This window comes from Elephas maximus, chromosome 20 (assembly GCF_024166365.1).
Source record: "Elephas maximus indicus isolate mEleMax1 chromosome 20, mEleMax1 primary haplotype, whole genome shotgun sequence".
NCBI classification, from domain to species: Eukaryota; Metazoa; Chordata; class Mammalia; order Proboscidea; family Elephantidae; genus Elephas; species Elephas maximus.
Window position 1 is genome coordinate 34,531,292 of NC_064838.1, and position 21,155 is coordinate 34,552,446.

The following is a 21,155-nucleotide window of genomic DNA, read 5'->3' on the forward strand; positions in this document are numbered from 1 at the left end:
AATTATCCTATGTGTTGCAAATCCTAATCTCTATAATGTTAATGAGGTAGGATTAGAGGCAGTTATGTTAATGAGGCAGGACACAAGCTAATGAATTAGGTTGTACCTTGAGTCAATCTCTTTTGAGATACAAAAGAGAGAAAGGAGCAGAGAGGAGAGGGAACTCCTATCACCAAGAAAAAAGAGCTGGGAGTAGAGCATGTCCTTTGGACCCTGCACTGAGAAGCTCCTAGACCAGGGGAAGACTGATAACAAAGACTTTCCCCCAGAACCAACAGAGAGAGAAAGCCTTCCCCTGGAGCTGGTGCCCTGAATTTGTACTTCTAGCCTCCTAAATAATGAGAGAATGGATTTCTCTTTGTTTAACCCATCCACTTCTGGTATTTCTGTTATAGTAGCACTAGAAAACTAAGACAGCCCATTGCTGTCGAGTTGATTCCAACTCATACGACCCTGTAAGACAGCAGAATTGCCCCATTGGGTTTCCAAGCAGTGCCTAGTGAATTCCAACGGCCAACCTTTTGGTTAGCAGCCATAGCACTTAACCACTACGCCACCAGTGTTTCCAACTAAGACAACACCTATATAAAAGTGTATTACGCAGATTTTAAGGAAGAGGTGGTTCTTTATGGACTGATATGGAACAATCTCTGGGATGTGTTATTGAATTTAAAAAAAAAAGCAAGACAGAGAACCAAGTGTTTAGCATGTTTAGTTTGTGATGATTTTAAAATATGTCCTCAAATTTTTTATACTCTTCTCCTCCTCAAAAAAATTCCCCACCCCTTGAATGTGGGTTGGCTTTAGTAACTTGATTCTAACAAATAGAGTGTGGAAGAAGTGATGGTATGTGATATCTAAGATTAAGACATCAAAGGCAGTGTAGCTTCTTCCTTTCTTTCTTGGATGCTCATTCTAGAAAAAGCCAGCTGCCATGTTGTGAGGATGCTTAAGCTGCCTTGTGGGGACCTATGTGGTGAGGAACGGAGGCCTCCAGCTAACAGCAACGTGAGTGAGCTTAGAAGTGGATCCTCCAACCCCAGTAAAAGTTCAGATGACTGCAGCCTCAGCTGACCTCTTGATTGTAACTTTAGGGGAAACCCTAAGCCAGAACCACCCATCTCAGCTGCTCCCAAATTCCTGTGACCCACAGAAACTGAGACAATAAATATTTATTGCTTTAAGCCACTAAGTTTTGAGGCAATTTGCTCTTATGCAGCAATAGATAACAAATATGTCATTTGTGTAAAAAATATTGTATATATGTTTGCTTGTATATTTATGGAATTTCTCAGAAAGGTACTCAGGAAACTGGTGATAGTGGCTACCTCTCGGGAGAGAATGGGGACACTGAGGTTGAGGGTGGGAAGGGGGTTTATTTGTAACCCTATACTCTTTTACCTTATTAATTTTTTATCACATGCATGTATTAAGTTTTTGAAAAGGTAAACAAGTCTGGACAAATTAAGACAATAAAATCTTTCAACAACTACCCTCTTCCTAAGGATAAAGTCTAAATCCCTTAACATGGTTTATAAAAAAAAAAGGCCTCCAAAATCCAGGTCCTACCTACCTCCCCAGTCTCAACTCTTATCTCTCCTTGCCCCAAATGCTTGTAGTCCCCAAAACAGACCAGACTGTTTCTCACCTCTGTGCCTTTGATTATGCTGTCTCTTTTTGCCTGGTTTGCCCTTTCCCTTCCTTTTGTTGTTAGGTGTCATGGAGTCGATTTCAACTCATTGTGACCTCATGTGATGGAATAGAATTGTCCATCGGGTTTTAAGGCTGTAATCTTTACTGGAGCAAATCACCGGGTCTTTTCCCCCTGGAGCTTCTAGGTGGGTTGGAACAACCAACATTTTGGTTAGCAGTTGAGTGCTTAACTATTGTGCCACCAGGGTTCCTACTCATCCTTTAAGACTTAGCTCTAATATTGAAGACTTCCCTGGCTGTCCTTGCCTGGGTGAGAAATCCCCTTGATGTCCCCAGAGTACCCTGTGCATGATTCCGTCATTTCTTGTGTCGTCTACTGATGATCTGTTTTCTTTCCTGCCTCTCCCATTAGACCATGAGTTCCCTGGGGACAAGGATTCTTACTCAGGATTCCCAGGTTTAGCACAGTGCCTGGCATGCATAGGAGGAGTTCAGTAAAGGACTGATGTGACAAAGAAAGGAATGGGGAACACAGAGAGGGAGGGAAGGAGGAAAAGAAGAAGGGAGGAAAGAAATGCCCCCACTGTGCTAAGCAGTGTTATCCACAAAGAACTAACACTTACTGGATGAATAAAATCCCAAATCAAATCTGAAACAAAGCCCAAGGAAATGGAGAGGAGTGTGGATGTAAATTCTAAGCTGCACTGATGGGGAGGCTCTTGTGATTGCTGCTCCCAGCCCAGAGACCCCAGGTGACTACGGACACACATCCGAAGGCTGGAAGATGCTCGCCTCTGGACCACACCAGACACCCCCTGCTGCCACCTCCACCCCAGTCTCCTCCAGCTCCCACTCCACCTCACACCCTCTGTTTTCTGCTATGCCCTCAGCACCAGGACAGTGCCTGGCACATAGTAGGCACTCAGTAGTGAGTGAACTGTGGTCAGAATCATCTTCCCTCTGTGGAAATAGGAAGGGTCTGGGCTCAAGTCTCACTCCTTGACCATGAACTTGTCTCTTCTTCCTTTACCACTTATCAACTAGGTGACCTTAGGCAGGTCACATGGTCTGTCTGAGCCTTAGTTTCTTCACTTGCAAAATGGGGATAATACCTGTATATCTTTTAAGAGATAAAGATTAAATGACACAATGAATGTAAAAATGTTTAGCATAGAACCTGGTACATTGTATGTGCTCAGTAAATGGAAAATACCAGGTAAAGAGTAGCAGAGATATCTTGAGAAGCCCAGAAAAGCTGGCTCCTAATTCCTTAAAGAGCCACCTGGGTCTTCCAGTCCCTCTATTTATCATTCGACTCTTCTGGCAAACACATCCTGTCACTATGCCCACCATTTAATCCTCCTCTAACCAAAAGCTTGGGCTTTTAAGTCAGACCAAGTGAAAATCCTAACTCCACCATTTACAAGTAGTAAGTGACCTTGGACAAATGACTTGCCCTCTTTGAGACTCAGTTTTCTCATCTATAAAATAATAATAAAAGTACCTATCGCACAGGATTATTGGGAGGATTAAATAATATTATGCATGTAAAATGCTTAGCATATGTTCTAGTACATAGTAAAGAAATGTTAACAATTTTTCTTGAATAATAGTAACAGTAGTAGTAGCTTCTACCTGCCTGCTGATTATAAGTCCCTGGACCTGGCATTCAGAGCCTTGCACACTGTGGTCCATCACTCCTTCCTGGCCTCTCCTCCTGCTGCTCCCCTAGGTGGGTGCCACACACAAGCCAGATGTGGCTTTCTCACCTGTGTTTGCACCCATGCTCTCCCATCTCTGTCAACAATCTGCCCAGCTCAAGCCTCAGCTCCCAACTAAGCCAGAAGCCCCATCTATTCCCCTGGGTTTCCACAGCACTTAAAGCTCAGCACACATTAGTGTTCAGGCTGTGAGGGAAGCCTCTGTCTGCACTTGTCTCACTAACATTCCCCCTTCTTCCAGGGGTCACACTTGATTTCCTTTTGTGGGAGGTGACCTTTTCTCTCCTATTTCTCCATGTGTTCCAGGGATAGGCATGTGACCCAGGTTTTAGAGAAAATCAGTATGATTGATTCAGAGGTGGACTCTGGACCAAAGCTAGACCAATGAGAATCAGCCTTGGAACTTTTGCTGGAACGCAGGGAAACAGGTGTTTTTCTTCCACAGGCTGAGGGAATGTAAATTCACAGCTACTAGCAGCCTTGTCTGTCACCTTAGAGAAAGAAGTGGACTTAAAATGAAGCCAACACAGAGGAACCAAGAAATGGAGAGAGACAGATTTTTAATGGCTTTATTTGAGTACCTGGATCCATCCATTTCTGAAGCCAAATACTCTTGGCTTTTAAATTATGTGAGTCAATAAACCCTATCCTCTTTATTTTATTTTAATCTACTTAAGCCAATTTGAGTTGGGTTTCTGTCACTTGGATCAGCATTGATAGGTGCAGACCAATATAGTGACCCAACTAGATGGTAAGCTCCTGAGAACAGGTGCTGCATTTTATAGACCTGAGCTCCTTGGGGACAGAGATGGTATCAGGTATGTCAGTACTGTACCATGTAGCATAGGGATGATCACAGAGTAACTGAGTAATAAACAAAGGGATAAACACCTCCTTGCATTTTCCCAGTGGACCAGTGCTTTGCATTTAGAAGACCCTAAAATACTTGAATTAAAGTTCACTGGAACAAGAACCACAAGACAAGCATTCTAATTCTCATGCGACACAAACCAGGCCCTTTGCTTCCCTGCAATTCCTCTGAGGATACTGATGTCTCACTTTCTCAATGGAATTACCTTACTGAAAGAGTTGTTGTAGAAGCCCTACAGGGCTGAGATACTTTAAATCAACCCATTATACAGATAAGAAAACTGAGATTTAAGCTAAAAAAAACTTGCTTACCACTGCATGGTGAGTCACAGGCAGAGTCCGTCACAATCCCCCATCCCATGACTCCCGGTCCAGTCCTCTGGCCTGGTGTCACTTTATTAAGCAAAGTGAATCAGTTACTTTCCCAGAGAGTTCATCAACCACTGAGAAAAATGGAACAAACTGCTCAACTCTACCAACTGCCCTGCTAAACCCTGAGGCAGTAACACTAGGGAAAGAACACTGGGCCAGGAGTCAAGAAAGCCAGGGCTTAGTCCCAGTTTTCACCCTTACTGGCTGCATGACTTTGGGCAATCCCTTCACTTCTCTAGGCTTAGTTTCCTCTTCCTAAAATGTGTGTGTGCAAGTGAGGGCAGGGTTTGAAGGAGATTATCTCTAAGATCGCTGAAATTCTGGGATTACACGGGGTTGCTGGATAGTTCATCAAATCCCCAATATTAAACCCACATGGATTACCGATAATCTGAAGGCCAAGAAGCCAGCATCTCATCTGCAGATTCCAAGTTAAAACTGAGAAATTGGAGGTTCTAGATGAGTTTATATTCTTTCAATTTACCTTTGGAAGAAGAATAGAATGGAAATGCCTAAAATCCACCTCTCCAGGTACCACTGAGGAATATGGAGAGATCCCCCCCAACACACACACACACACACACACACACACACATCTTACAATTCTCCTTTCACACCCTCTCCAAAGATTCTAAAAGACCCATATCTAAGTTGAGGGGGATGAGATGGATTTGAAACAAGCCCATTAGAATGTCCATATCTGAATAAGCATTTTCCTCTTCAAAGTAGTCCTTTTGGGAGCTTGGGAAATTTTTCCAATAGGGCAGCAATTCCTCTTTGCATTTGTAAAAGTTCTCTTGGGGAACGAACCAGCTTCCTGTCTCTATCATCGTACCTTGGCTTTCACCACAAGTGACATTCCTCAATTTGATCACCCACCTTATTCTCCATTTGGCCCTGACTGACTTCAAGCCATTTCCAAAAATCACATTCCTCCTTTAAAAGATGGAGGTTTTCTATCAGTGAAGATGTGCAAGAGAATACACCCCATGCTCTGAAGACAATTCTCTACAATGTTTCGAGTGGTGGAATCATCAGTGAGTGATATCACACCTCCCCCAAGGGGACTCTTTTGAGGGTGCTGACACTTGTTGAGTGTCTGTCCTGAAGTGCTTATTTTAAAAGCCCTCTCTACTGCATGAATATCATGTTTTTCCTCCTCTTTCTCATCCTCAGAAGGCCTCAAACTTTTTTCTAGCCTTCACCAGTTCTCCTCCTCCACTCTTGTCATCCCCTGGCCCCACTTTCCCCAGCCCAACTCTCATCCTTGCCTGCGATTATGTAAATGTCCAAGTTGATGAATCTTCAAAATATGTCTTCAATTGAAGGTATGTGGGAGACTCTAATGGATCCTGGAAAACTGCCTCAGCATTTCTCATTCCCAAAAGGTCTTTCTCTGGTTCTTAGGATAAGATTACTGTCTTAGCCAAACATTTCAGAGGGTCCCAGGGACTCACTCCCATTTGGCATGGCACCAAAACTTCCTGCACTGAGAGTGGGGAGGGGGCTGTGGAGGCCTGCCTTCCAGAGACCCATGTTGCCAGGTGCTGTCATCACCTGCATCTTAAACATTGGTTGGATGCTGTAGACATCCTCCTCCTCCCTTGTCATATCACAGCACTTTACAGATTACAAGATAGTCTTTTATTTGTCCTTTTGGAATCCTTTCAACTGTTTTAAAGATGAGGAAACTGAGACTTAGAGAAGTGAAGTGAGATGCCCAAGTTGATAATGTCAGCAAGCGAAAGGTTAAAGTCAGATCTCTTGATTCCCTATCTCATGCTCTTTACAATACAGCAGAAACTGATCAGCCCTAGAGTAACTCCTCACTCCAATATCTCCCCTAAGATGGCACAATAAGCAGAGACCTTCAGAGATGCTAATGTAATGCTAACCCACTAATAAATGCAGTCTAACCATATCTTGGAACACAAACCCAAAGACCTAGTTCTAAGGTTCTGTCCCCTGCCTCAATATGCCTCTCACTGAATCCCCTCTCCCAGTGGCTGCTTGCTGAGGGTCAGCCAAGGAGGGGAGTGTCTTAGAGAAGCAGAGCCTACCTCTGACTCTTCCAAGAAAGGGACCTGGCAGGAAGAAGCCCCCGTCCCCAGAGCCTTGTCTAGGGGTCCCGCCCCCACCCATCCTCCTACCTGCCAAGAGCTGCATCCAGGCGCAGATCTTGTAGACCGTGGCCGTGTTGCAGAAGAAGAAAAGCGCAAAGCAGGTTATGCAGCCGAGGATCAGCACCATGGAGAGCAGCACGAAGAAGGCGGCCGCCTTAAAGGCGCCGGAGGGAATGGTGCTGAAGTCGGTGAAAGAGCCGCGGCAAGTGAGCTCGCGGCCCGCTAGCCCGCTGCCCACGCAGTAGTGGAAGAGGCCGAAGTAGCCGGGCTTGGGGGTGCTCACGCTGTCGCCTACCCAGTAGGGCTGGATGAAGACCACCACGTTGATGATGGCGAAGCAGATGGTGAAGATGGCCCAGAGCACGCCGATGGCCCGCGAGTTCCGCATGTAGTGCTCATGGTAGAGCTTGGAGGCCTCCTGCGAGGGCAGCATGGTGCCCGGGGGCGGGGCCGGCGGCGGCGGAGGCGGGGGCCGCCGGCCCGGGACGGACCGCCAAGCTGCGGGGCGGGAGCTGGGGACACACGCGAGAGGCGGCCCTGAGCCGAGGAACTCGTGAGGGCCGGACCTGGGGCAGAGCTGGGGTGAAGGAGCTGGGGACTGGGATGGGGAAGTGGGCTAGAAGGGGGTCATAAGAGTGTTGGCGCGGTGTCTGAGAGGAATGGCAAAGATCTCCTCTGGGGGGCCTAGGAAAGGGCCATGTGAAAGTTGGGGGGCTGGGATGAGGCTACGAGAGCTGGAATGGGAAAGAGGCTAGAAAGAGGACATGGAAGAGTTGGGGAGGGGGCTTAGGGGCTGGCATTGCGGGGTTAGAAAGGGGTCATGGGGGAATGGAATGGAGGTTGGGAGCCGGTATTGGAGGATTAGCAGAGGGGATGTATACAGGGAGCTCGGAAGAGAAATTGGGGGCTGGGATTAGGAGTAGAAGCAGGTCTGGTATTGGGTGTCTAAAAAGGAGCTATGGAGAGAGGGGTGGGCGCTTCTATGAAGGGGTAAGAAGGGAGTATAAGGGCTGGTACTGGGAGACTAGGAAGGTGATGTGGAGGCTAGGACTGGAACTGGGGGCTGGTATGAGGGTTTAAGAGGGCGAAGTGGCGGAATTAGGATGAGGCTAGGGGAGAGCTGGGGACTGGGACCGCAGGGTCTGAACACAGGGTGGGGGAAGCTCCTTCCTCTAAGCCAGGATGGATGTAGCCTGAGGGAGCCTAGGCTTGGCGGGTTGGCCTGAGGAGAGGGGCTTTCCAGGCCAAGGGGACGAGGAAGCAGGGCTGGAGGGCAGCCTGGGCCACGAGGGGCGGGAGGTGGGCAGGGGCTGTCCCCGGGACGCCGGAGCTGCCGGGCCCGGGTAGGGCCGGGGGTGGGGGGGCGGTTGCCCCGCGTCCAGGCCAGACGCACCGGAGGCTGCAGCCACGGGACGGGGGTGCGGGGAGACCAACCTGGGCCGGGTCGGGGGCAGCGAGTCCCGGACTGACACTGCTTAGGCGCCGCGGCTTGGCGCTCCCAGCAGCGGCTGCTTGGGCCCAGGCGGTGGCCTCCGTGCGGCCTCCATCTTGCTCGGGTTCTCCCGGGGCGCGCTCCCGCGCCTAGGCGCGCGCTCTCGTGCACCAGCCTGGCCGACGGAGGCGCGCTCTTGCCGCGAGCTGAGAGTGGGGGAGGGGCCCTCCGAGCTCTACAGTCCGGGGGAGGGGCGGACACCGTCCCGGGGTCCCCAAGCCAGAGCAGCAAAACCCCTCCACAGCAGGCCCCCTGATTTGGCGGACCCCCTTGTTCCAGCCTGACCTATGGAGCTGTGGGTCCCCGCAAACCATACGAAAACGAGGAAGGGGCTGACGGGGTGATATTTGACAGGATTTGAACTGGGTTTGAACAGGGTTTGAAATTACCTCCTCTACAACCTGTAACAGTGCCTGAAGTTCCACCATTACACTTCCAGTCTTTTGGGTCTTGGAGGCGTTGAAGGTTTCCAGAATCTCCTAGGAAACTGCCAACACCCCTGGGAGAGGGAACCCCCTAAACTGTTACCAGCCTACGGCTGAGTTGGGGATTGGTTGCTGCCAGCTAAGGAGCAGGGCCTGGGGAACATACTCAGAGAATAAGTACCAGGTGGGTGGGAATGAAGGAGACTGGGGATGTGTTGATTTCCTTCCCATGCAGTAAATCCCCAGAGCCCAATACAATGCCTGGCATAATGTGCACACCATAAAGCTGTGTTAAAGAACAAAGCATCAAAGTCAAGGCTCATGGTTAGGCCCAGTCACACACTGGGGGCTCCCCAAGGGAACCAGTTTGGGTCATTTCTTTTCCTGGATTTTTTTGGCTTCACTGTCAAGATGATCTGGGATAGAACTCAGGCAGGCTCTGACTACCACTTACTTGTCTCTTGCCCTCTCTGAACCTCTGCTTCTCCATCTGTAAAATGGGTAGATTAAGCCCCATTTCACAAGTATATATGCACGTCCAAAACCCAAACACACACGTATAAGTGGCTCTTTATTTATGTGTGTAGGGAGGTGAAAAATAATCGATGTTGTTGTTGTGTACCGTTGAGTCTATTCCAATGCAAAGCAACCCTACACGGCAGAGTAGACCTATAGGCTGTTATCTTTACTGGAACAGATCGCCAGGTCTTTTCTCTCAAAGAGCCACTGTAGGTCCCAAATACTGAACCCCACACAGGAATCAGCCTGACATTTATTTACATGTATCTGCAACAAAAATAATTGTATAAGGTTACCAGAAGTCTTTTTTTTTGGGGGGGGGGCGGTATGCAGGAAGACTGTTCTTTATTTCTAAGATTATGTACTTCCTGCTTTCTTCATGTAAAAATCCCTTTCTTTGGAAAATTGGTAGTTGTCTTAGTTATCTAGTGCGGTATAACAGAAATACCACAAGTGGTTGGCTTTAACAAACAAAAATACATTATCTCACAGTTTAGAAGGCTAGAAGTCCAATTTCGGGGTGCCAGCTCGAGGGGAAGGCTTTCCCTCTGTGTCTGGTCTGGGGGAAAGGTCCTTGTCTCCTTTCAACATCCGGGGGCCAACATTCCTTGGTAATCTCCATGTATCTTGGCATCAATCTTCCCCTGGGTCTAGTAGGTTCTCAGCACAGGGGCCATGGGTTCAAAGAATGAGCTCTGCCCCCAGCTCTTCTTTCTTGTTGGTAATGAGGTCCCTCCTCTCTGCTCGCTTCTTTCTCTTTTCACCTCTTGTAAGATACAAGGTGTGACCCAAGTAAGGGTGTGACTTGAGTCACACGCTCATGTAATGCAGTTACTCAAGATACACTCCACACTAATCCTGCCTCATTAACATATAGAGTTTAAGATTTACAACACATCACAAAATGGAGGATAATTATATCATATCACAAAATGAAGGAAACCACTCAATACTAGCAATCATGACCTAACCAAGTTGACACATATTTTGGGGGACATAATTCAATCCATGACAGCAGTGATCATTAATGGCAGGTTTAAAAAAATGTTCTCATTTGACAAAAGCAAAAAAGTCTTATACCAATCTCAAATTTAAAATAAAATTGTGGGCCCATGAAATCCCACAATTGGGGAACCCAAGAACCACATGACAATTGCTCAATAAATTTTGTTTCTTCTTCCACTGGTTCCTTGGAGAAAGCTTTCTGGCCATCCCCAAAAGTTCTATGATCCTGAAATCATGAGCTGGAAGAGACTGTGAAGACAGTCTCATTCTATACCTTCGCCCACTTTGCAGATGGGGAACAGAGGCCAAAGAAGCAGACTAACTTATCCAAACAGATGGATCAGTCCTGTCAATCAGATTGATCAGCCTGATTCATTAATTTATTCATCCATTTAATAAATACGTGTTAAGCTCCTGCAATGTGCCAGGCACTCTGCTAGGCACTTAAACTATGATGGTGGGTAAAACAGATGTGGAGCTCACAGCTGTGTGGGGAGATAGAATGTTCTAGGAGGAGGGAGCTGGAAAGTGGTCATCCTCAAAGAACTTCTCAAAGTCTCTTTCTGAAGAGGTTGCTGGTATGGATACCATCAGGGATTGAATTATAGTCCCCAAAAAATGTGTGTAGCAATTTGGCTGGGGCATGATTCCCAGTATTGTGTAGTTGTCCTCTATTTTGTGATTGTAATTTTATGTTAAAGAGGATTAGAGTGGGTTTGTAACAACTTACTAAGGTCACATCCATGACCCAATGTAAAGGGAGTTTCCCTGGGTTATGGCCTGCATCACCTTTTATCTTACAAGAGATAAATGGAAAGGGAAGCAAGCAGAGAGTTGGGGACATCATACCACCAAGAAAGCAGTGCCAGGAGCAGAATCCATCCTTTGGACCCGGGGTCCCTGCATGGAGAACCTCCTAGTCTGAGGGAAGAGTGATGAGAAGGCTGACAGAGAGAGAAAGACTTCCCCTGGAGCTGATGCCCTGAATTTGAACTTTTCGACTACTTTACTGTGAAGAAATAAATTTCCCTTTGTTAAAGCCATCCACTTGTATTTCTGTTATAGCAGCACTAGGTGACTAAGACAGATAGTGTTCTGAACATAACAAGTGACTGGAGCCAGAAGCTCCATCTTCACTCCGTACTCCAAATTACTGCTTTTTTTTTTTTTCTCTCTATCCTGTTGAGCTAAATTAAGCAGTCCAGGAAAAAAAAAAAATCCTCTTACTACTCTCCCTCAAGGCAAGAACAGAGTCTTCACCAAGAAGGGGCTCCCAGTTTTTCTCTTGGAACCCACACTGACTGCCCCATTCTCACTCTGCTGAGCAAAGGCACCCTGTACGGATTTTCCTACCACCAACATCACTTCTGATAATAGTACTCTTTTCTTTAAAGAACTTCCATTTCCCCTCATTCAGTCCCTGGGTTTGGTAGGAATCATCCCTTACCACCATACTCCTCTCCAGGGGGAACAAATAATCAGGCCTGGACAATAAGAATACACCACCGTCCTGGCCAGAGTGATTGGTTCAGGAGTAGGCCCATAACCCAAGCCATTTTCTGGGGCTTACAAGAAAGAGGTGTCCCCTTTCTACTGTTTATTGATATGAGAAGATTGGGGTCATCTTTGTCACCCTAAGCAGACAGCTTGCCTAAGAATAAGGTCAACACAGAGGGTAGTTAAGCTAAGAAATGGAGAGAAACAGTTCTGTTAACATAGTTGGGGCACCTGGATTCATCCAACCTGAAGACTTATTTCTGGATTGTTAGGAGAGCCAATAAATTTGGTTTTTGCTTAAGCCAGTTTGAGTTAGGTTTTTGTCACTCCCAATCAAAACAGACCTAAATAACTTACCTACACCACCCCCGCAAAAGAAAGCAGGGCTGGTATGTTGTTGTTGTTGGGTGTTGTCATGTCAATTCCAACTCATAGCAACAGGGGACAGAGTATAACTGCCCCATAGGGTTTTCTAGGCTGTAATCTTTACAGAAGCAGATCATCAGGCCTTTCTCCCGTGGAGCCACTGGGTTGGTTCGAACTGCCAGCCTACTGGTTAGCAGTCAAGTGCTTAACCATTTGCACCACCAGGGCTTCTTAGGGCTGGGATACTGGACTATTTATATTATAGAAGGGTATCTGAACAGGTGAGCTACTCCCAATATTTTGGAGGAAAAGATTACAGTTTGAGGCCACTCTGCCACTTACTAACTGTGTGACCTTGGACAATCATGCTACTCCTTATTTCACAGCTTATTTCTTCATGTGTAAAATGGAGAAAAACATACTTCCTTCCCACAGATGCTGTAAGGATTAAAAGAGATAATGGCTGAAAAAGAGCTTTGTAAACTGAAAAAGGCTATATAAATAAGTGATTATCATTAAATTTTAATAACAAGTAGCTTGTCCAAGGAGTAGAAATAGCAGTAGCATTGGAAATGTACTTCCTGAGCTGTGAGTAGCTGGGATGGAATGTCTCCTCATTTTAAAGACTTATCTTGGAGCAGTTACAGAAAGAAAGGTAGGGAACTCTCTGTAGAAAGAGCATCTCATTGACCTAGGGAGCCACCAGACAAGGATGGAAGAGTCAAGAGGTCAAGATGGTGACTACAGAACAGAAGACAAGGGTGATAGTGAACGGAGCACCTGGACAGAGGAGCCCACAGGGCACTTCCAGCCTAGTAAGGAAAGATTTGGAACTTGCTAGACACCTGTCTTAGTCATCTAGGGCGGCTATAACAGAAATACCACAAGTGGATGGCTTTAACAAAGAGAAATTCATTCTCCCAGTTTAGGAGGCTAGAAGTGTGAATTCAGGGTACCAGCTCCAAGGGAAGGCTTTCTTTCCCTGTTGGCTCTGGAGGAAGGTCCTTGTCATCAATCTTCCCCAGTCAAGGAGCATCTCAGTGCAGGGACCTCGGGTGCAAAGGACACACTATTCTCCTGGTCTTGTTTCTTAGTGGTATGAGGTCCCCCTGTCTCTCTGCTTGTTTCTCTCTTTTATGTCTCAAAAGACATTGATTGAAGACACAACCCAATCTTGCAGACTGAGTCCTGCCTCATTAGTATAACTTCCGCTACTTCCACCTCATTAACATCATAGAGGTAAGATTTACAACACATAAGAAAATCACATCTGGTTACAAAATGTTGGACAATCACACAAAACTGAGAATCATGGACTAGCCAAGTTGACACACATTTTTGGACACAATTCAATCCGTAACATCATCTTTATCCCTAAATTAAGTGGTCAGTAACAGCTAACAGTTATTAAGCTCTTACTACATTCTAGATCCCCTGGTCATTGCTTTATATGTATTGTCTTATTTAATCTTCACAATAACCCTAAGAAGTAAGTATTATTATATGCCCACTTTGCAGATGAGGACACCAAGGTTAAATGATTTGCCCAAAGTCACAACTCTAGCAAGTGCAAGAACTGGGATTTATACCCAAACAGCCTGCTCCAGAGCCCACATTCTTAATTAGTGGGCCATATAGGTCATTCTGGAGCCCTGGTGGCACAGTGATTAAGAGCTCTACTACTAACCAATAGGTCAGCAGATCGAATCCACCAGCCACTCCTTGGAAACCCTACGGGGCAGTTCCACTCTGTCCTATAGGGTCACTATGAGTCGGAACTGACTTAACGGCAACAACTGTTGTTTTTTTTTTTAAATAGGACATTCTATACATGGGATTCAATTTTTCTTTATTTCCTTTTTTATACCCATATCATATGGTTTCATGGGCTTTCATTGTGGAACCATACGAAACGGGTATAAAAAGGAAATCAAGGGTAGTGACGCCCATGGAAGCAGCAGTCGAGAAATCAAACAATGTATTGCATTGGGCAAATCTTCTGCAAAAGAACTCTTTAAAGGGTTAAAAAGCAAAGATGTCACTTGGAGGACTAAGGTGAGCCTGACCCAAGCCATGGCATTTCAATCACCTCATATACATGCAAAAGCTGGATAATGAATAAGGAAGACTGAAGAAGAGTTGACGCATTTGAATTATGGTGTTGGCAAAGAATACTGAATATACCATGGACTGCCAGAAGAACGAACAAATCTGTCTTGGAAGAAGTACAGCCAGAATGCTCCTTAGAAACAAGGATGGTGAGACTTAGTCTTATGTACTTTGGACAGGTTATAAGGAAGGACCAGTCCCTGAGAAGGAAATCATGCTTGGTAAAGTAGAGGGTCAGCGAAAAAAAGGAAGACCTTCAACAAGACGGATTGACACAGTGGCTGAAATAATGAGCTCAAACATAGCAATGATTGTGAGGATGGCTCAGGACCAAGCTGCGTTTCATTCTGTTGTATATAAGAGTTGCTATGAGTTGGGACGAACTTGACAACATCTAACAACAACATCATATGGTTACAAGCACATGCACTAGCATCAGACCATCTGGGATCAGGTCTCATTTCTGCAAATTACTAGCTGTGTGACCTTGGGCATGTTATTTTACCTCTCTTAAGCCTCAGTTTACTCATCTGTAAAGTAGGCATGATGATAATAGTATATATCCCTCTAATGGTCTTCAGGAAGACTGAAATAAGATATTGTGCACATACAGTACTCAGCACTTGGAAAACATTCAAGAACTATTTGCTGTTATTATTGTCTGAGATTATATAGCTAACAAATTGTAGCTCCAGGATTCAAACCTGGGTCAGTTTTGGTCTAAAGCAAGTGCACATAACCCTTACCTTGAACTTCCAAAGATTCTGAGGCCCTAAGGAGATTTATCTGACCCCAGGGTACTTGGATGACAGTGGGGTCACCATCATGCAGGCTGCATCATACAGAGATTAAAGTCAGAGCTATGAAGTCAGACAAATAGGTACTTGTAATCCAGTCCTGCTACCTAATAGCTATGTGACTTTGAATAAGTTTTTTAAATTATCTGAACCTCACTTTTCTTATCTACAAAATTCAACCAACAGAATCCTACCTTACAGAATTTAAATGAGAGAAAATACACAAGGTGTTGGGCACACAGTGGATGCTCAGTAAACGCTAGAACTGTGGAGTCTATCTCTTGTAGGAGTTCAGTTTCGAAAGGCAAATGCAACCAGGGAGGAATATGGTTAAAACTGGAGTCCATGGCTGGTGCAAATGGTTGACATGCTCAACTGCTAAACAAAAGGTTGGTGGTTCGAGTCCATCCAGAGGTGCCTCGGGAGAAAGGCCTGATGATCTACTTCTGAAAAATCAGCCACTGAAAACTATGGAGCACAGTTTCTACCCTGACACACACAGGGTCACCATGAGTCAGAACTGACTCCGTGGCAACTGGTACTCATACTGCAGGGTTAAAATTACCCTTGAAAAATCCCATAGTTCTCCATGAAGTACAATAAGAAATGTTTCATGAATACCACCCCCTCCCATAGTTCTTAGACACTACAGTTTGAGAAAACCGAAATAAACTAAAGAAAAAATCAAAAGGAAATTCTATATGCAGATGAGGAAACACTGAAATAATTCTGCTTTTAAAATAATAAATCCTTAGAAAACGGGGGTTAGATGGAAAATTCGAAAGAATTCATATTTGCCTGTAAAATTTATTCTTATATATGAAGTCTCCAAAACATTAACACATAAAAATAGATTAATTTGTGCTTGTGAAGATGAAAATAAATAGCGCAGGCACCTCTTAGGGAAGGGGTTGGACTCAGTTCTTACACTAATTGTGTGGATGAACCATCAGTATATGTTGTAATGGAAAATTTGTGGGATTTGTCAGCCCAGCATTCCTTTCTCCACTTCTTCTGATAATAGTAGCCAGCTTATTTGGGGGAACTGTCCCTTCTCCCCTCTGTGGGCCATAGGAATAGATGATGTGTCCTAGGTCCAGCCAGTCATACTATCCTGCCTACCTGGCTTTAATGACTGGCCCAAGTGTGGGCAACTGAGTCCATCCTGGCCAATCATAAGTCTTCCCTGGGACATTGAGAGAAATTAGATATAAATAGATAGATGATTAATACATAGGTAAATAGATGATGGATGGATAGAGTGAGCACATGCTCAAATTTTCACTCCTTAGATTACGGGCTGTACAGGTTTGACCTTTAGGTTGTAGGTGGTCATGTCCACCATCCCATGGAATAGCCCAAGAGGATAAGGCCAAAATGTGCTCAGAAGATAGGCTGAGATGGAGAGATTCTTGATGCTGTTTGAGACACTCTAGCAAAAGTTATAATAACTGTCTTTCCATGGTTTACTTAAATCTCCCTTTTTTGCTTACAATGGTTTGAATAAGCTTTCTGTCCCAGGTCCCTGAAAGAGCCCTAATTAGAACCATTATTTTTCTTCCCCCAATACCACATATTATCTCCTGCTCTTTGACTTGGGAATCAAGTCATTCATTTCTTCAACCATTCAATCAATAAATACCAGTGGTCCTTCTTGTTTATAAGTCTCTATGGCTGGCTCTGGGGATACAAAGATGAATAAGACCCAGTCCCTGCCCTTGAGAAGCTCACTGTCTAGTGAAGGAACAAGGAAATACATGGAGTTTATTTAATTAGAGTAACAGAGAATCACTCAGATTTTTTTTTCCTCTGCTCAGAGATTTTGAGAGCAATATGAAGGGGCTCACTAGAGGTGTGATTTTTTATTTTGCTGTTGTTGTTGAGAATATACACAGCAAAACATACACCAATTCAAGCATTTCTACATGTATAATTCAGTGACATTAATTACATTCTTCAGGTTCTGCAACCTTTCTCAGCCTCCTTTTCTGAGTTGTTCCTCCCACATTAATATAAATTCATAGCCCCCTAAGGTTCCTATCTAATCTTTTGAGTTGCTGTTGTCATTTTGATCCCATATAGATAGATCTTAAAAGAGCATAATGCTCAAGGCAGGCATTTTTTACTAGTTAGCTAAACTATTGCTTGGTTTTAAGAAGACTTCAGAGGATACTTTTGGTTTAAGGTTTAAAGATTATCTTAGGGCAACAGTTTCAGGGTAGAGGTATGATCTTGAATGAGTCACCTAAACTTTATGAATCTCAATTGCTTCATCTGTAAAGTGGCCATCATAAAAATACTATTTCACAGAGAATTAAAATAATATGCTTTATACTGTAAAGCAAAATAAGATGACAGGAATTATTCACACAACAAAAAGATGTCTGCCAAAGGCCCCAAAACAGTTAAATGGGGAAAAGACAGTCTTTTTTTTAACAAATGGTGCTGGCATAACTGGATATCCATCTGCAAAAAAAATGAAACAAGACCCTTACCTCCCTCCATGCACAAAAACTAACTCAAAATGGATCAAAGACCTAAATATAAAATCTAAAACAACAAAAATCATGGAAGAAAAAATAGGGACAACGTTAGGAACCCTAACACATGGCATAAACAGTATACAAAACATTACAAAGGATGCAGAAGAAAAACTAGATAACTGGGAGCTCCTAAAAATCAAACACCTACGCTCATCCAAAGACTTCACCAAAAGAGTAAAAAGACTACCTACAGACTGGGAAAAAGTTTTTGGCTATGACATTTCTGATCAGTGCCTGATCTCTAAAATCTACATGATACTGCAAAAACTCAACTGCAAAAAGACAAATAACCCAATTAAAAAATGGGCAAAAGATATGAATGGAAACTTCCCTAAAGAAGACATTCAGGTAGCTAACAGATATATGAGGAAATGTTCCCGATCATTAGCCATTAGGGAAATGCAGATCAAAACTACAATGAGATTTCATCTCACTCCAACAAGGCTGGCATTAATCCAAAAAACACAAAATTATAAATGTTGGAGAGGCTATGGAGAGATTGGAACACTTATACACTGCTGGTGGGAATGTCAAATGGTACAACCAATTTGGAAATCGATTTGGCGCTTCCTTAAAAAGCTAGAAACAGAACTACCATACAATCCAGCAATCCCAGTCCTTGGAATGTATCCTAGAGAAATACGAGCCTTTACACAAACAGATATATGCACACCCATGTTTATTGCAGCACTGTTTACAATAGCGAAAAGATGGAAGCAACCAAGGTGCCCATCAACAGATGAATGGATAAATAAATTATGGTATATTCACATAATGGAATACTACGCATCAATAAAGATCAGTGAGAAATCTATGAAACATTTCATAATATGGAGGAAACTGGAAGGCATTATGCTGAGTGAAATTAGTCAGTTGCAAAAGGACAAATGTTGTATAAGACCACTATTATAAGAACTTGAGAAATAGTTTAAGCTGAGAAGAAAACATTCTTTTGTGGTTATGAGAGAGGGGAGGGAGGGTGAGAGAGGGGTATTCACTAATTAGATAGTAGATAAGAACTACTTTAGGTGAAGGGAAAGACAGCACACAATACAGGGGAGGTCAGCACAATTGGACTAAACCTAAAAGCAAAGAAGTTTCCTGAATAAACTGAATGCTTCGAAGGCCAACGTAGCAGGGGCAGAGGTCTGGGGACCATGGTTTCAGGGGACATCTAAGTCAATTGGCATAATAAAATCTATCAAGAAAACATTCTGCATTCCACTTTGAAGAGTGTCGTCTGGGGTCTTAAACCCTAGCAAGCAGCCATCTAAGATGCATCAATTGGTCTCAACCCACCTGGATCAAAGGAGAATGAAGAACGCCAAGGACGCAAGGCAATTATGAGCCCAAGAGACAGAAAGGGCCACATGAACCAGAGACTGCAACATCCTGAGACCAGAAGAACTAGATGATGCCTGGCTATAACCTATGGCTGCCCTGACAGAGAACACAACAGAGAACCCCTGAGGGAGCAGGAGAGCAGTGGGATCCAGACCCCAAATTCTCATAAAATGACCAGACTTAATGGTCTGACTGAGACTAGAAGGACCCCGGTGGTCATGGCCCCCATACCTTCTTTTGGCCCAGGACAGGAACCATTCCCAAAGCCAACTCTTCAGACATAGATTGGACTGGACAATGGATTGGAGAGGGATGCTGGTGAGGAGTGAGCTTCTTGGATCAGGTGGACCCTTGAGACTATGTTGGCATCTCCTGCCTGGAGGGGAGATGAGAGGGTAGAGGTGGTTAGAAGCTGGAGAAATGGACACAAAAAGAGAGAGCGGAGGTAGAGAGCAGGCTGTCTAATTAGGTGGAGAGTAATTGGGAGTATGTAGCAAGGTGTATATGTTTTTGTGTGAGAGACTGACTTGATTTGTAAGCTTTCACTTAAAGCACAATAAAAAGTATTAAAAAAAAAAAAAAGATGTCTGCATGACTGTACCACTCCTTTCCTTGTAAACATCTGTATTGTTCAGTGCTCTTCAGTTGCAAAAAATAAGAGATCCAACAAAAACTGACTTAAGCAGGAATAGCTTCCAGCAAGATCCAGCTGCTCACATGATGAGGTTGGGAATCACTCTCTACCCATGGATTTTGCTTTCCTGTCCATGATTGGCTCCATGCTCAGGCAGTATCTTCCCGAGTCACGGCAGGATGGCAGTTAGTGCTGTAATCAGAGAATGAGCTGTGTGATACCCATTTTTTGGAATTTGTAGGGCATCCCATTGTGGCCTAGTGCATGATCCATCTTCATAAATGCTCCTTGTGTGCTTTAAAAGAATGTGCATTCCATACTAATGAATGAAAATTTCTTAAATGTCTATTAGCTCAAATCTGTTAATTACACTGTTCAAATTTTATAGATCATTACTAATTTTTTTCTTTTTGATCCATCAGTTTCAGAAGGGTATGTTAAAATCTCCCACTATGATTGACTGAGAGGGTGCATGAGGAAACTTTGTGGAGTGATGGCAAGGCTCTATATCTTGACAGTAGCTTAGGTTATACCCATTAACCCAACCCATTGCCGTTGAGTCGATTCCAATTCATAGCAACCCTGGAGGACAGAGTAGAACTGCTCCACGGAGTTTCCAAGGAGCGCCTGGTGGATCTGAACCCCTGCCTTTTGGTTAGGAGTCGTAGCACTTAACCACTACACCACCAGGGTTTCCATTAGGTTACACAGTGTATGAATTTTTCAAAACTCTGTCAACATACATTTAAAATTTGTGCATTTTATTGTATGCAAAATTTATTTCAAAAGAAAAAAGTGCAATCAGACATTCAACTTTAGTTAATGAAGTCTTAAGGGGAAGGGTGTTGATTCTGCAAGTTACTCTGAAATGTATAAAAAGAATATGGATTAATAACTGGATAGAATGATGGAGAGATGGATAAAAACCCAGTAATAGAAAAGTGAAAAAAACAGCTATACTAAAATATTGTTAAAGTTCTGTGGTGAGAATATGAGTGTACACTGTAAAAGTCTTTCAGCTTGGCTGTATATTTAAATTTTTTCATAATAAAATGTTGAGAAAAGAAGACAGTAGTGTAGGCAGCTCCTAGGTCCTATCCCCCCAACAGACACACCAAAAAAAAAAAAAAGCAGAAACTGACAGAAACAATTTTTTCAAACTCTGGGAACTAGTCAAAGGTTTACAGCTACTAAGCAAACGTTGAATCAAAAACAACGTGACTTCAAAACAGCAGGAAAGTTTTAATTTTCTACGTATCTGTACTCCATCCCCTCCCCAGATCAATGGCAGTCTTAAAGGGGTGGCAGCCCACATTACCAAAGAGGGACCTTGGTCCCTGGCTCCAGAAGGAACAGAAAATATCTTATTTGCAAATTATTGTCTGTGTCTATTCTAACATGTCTGGGGACTAAAGGCACTCGTTTCTGTTTGGCCTGTCTCAGAACTCCCACAAGGCAAAAAGCTGCAGCAGGAATTACCTGAAAACTATAATTGCCTGTAGCTGTGTGGGCCTAAGGAGTATGATTGAGACATACAATAGACACCTAAAGACTGGGAGGAGAAATGGGGGAGAGAGCTTCTTTGGGAAATTAGGGCATCAGATAGCAATCACGTTCTCTTCTACAAATGGCTCTGGAATTTCACATGCAAAAGTATGAAATCGGATCTCTACCTCACAACATAT

At 44.1% G+C, this 21,155-nt stretch overlaps 1 protein-coding gene across 1 annotated transcript in view; it reads right to left on the reverse strand.

Moving 5' to 3' along the window:
- The window catches only part of LHFPL4 (LHFPL tetraspan subfamily member 4), a 32,331-nt gene extending 24,142 nt beyond the window's left edge, over positions 1 to 8,189 (reverse strand). Inside the window, exons 1-2 of the mRNA XM_049862629.1 lie at positions 8,174 to 8,189; positions 6,767 to 7,251 (exon numbers count right to left, since the gene is read on the reverse strand). Coding sequence (XP_049718586.1) covers positions 6,767 to 7,172 — 406 coding nt within the window. The 5' untranslated portion in view covers positions 7,173 to 7,251; positions 8,174 to 8,189. The remainder of the gene's footprint in view (positions 1 to 6,766; positions 7,252 to 8,173) is intronic.
- Between the last annotated feature and the right edge of the window lie 12,966 nt (positions 8,190 to 21,155).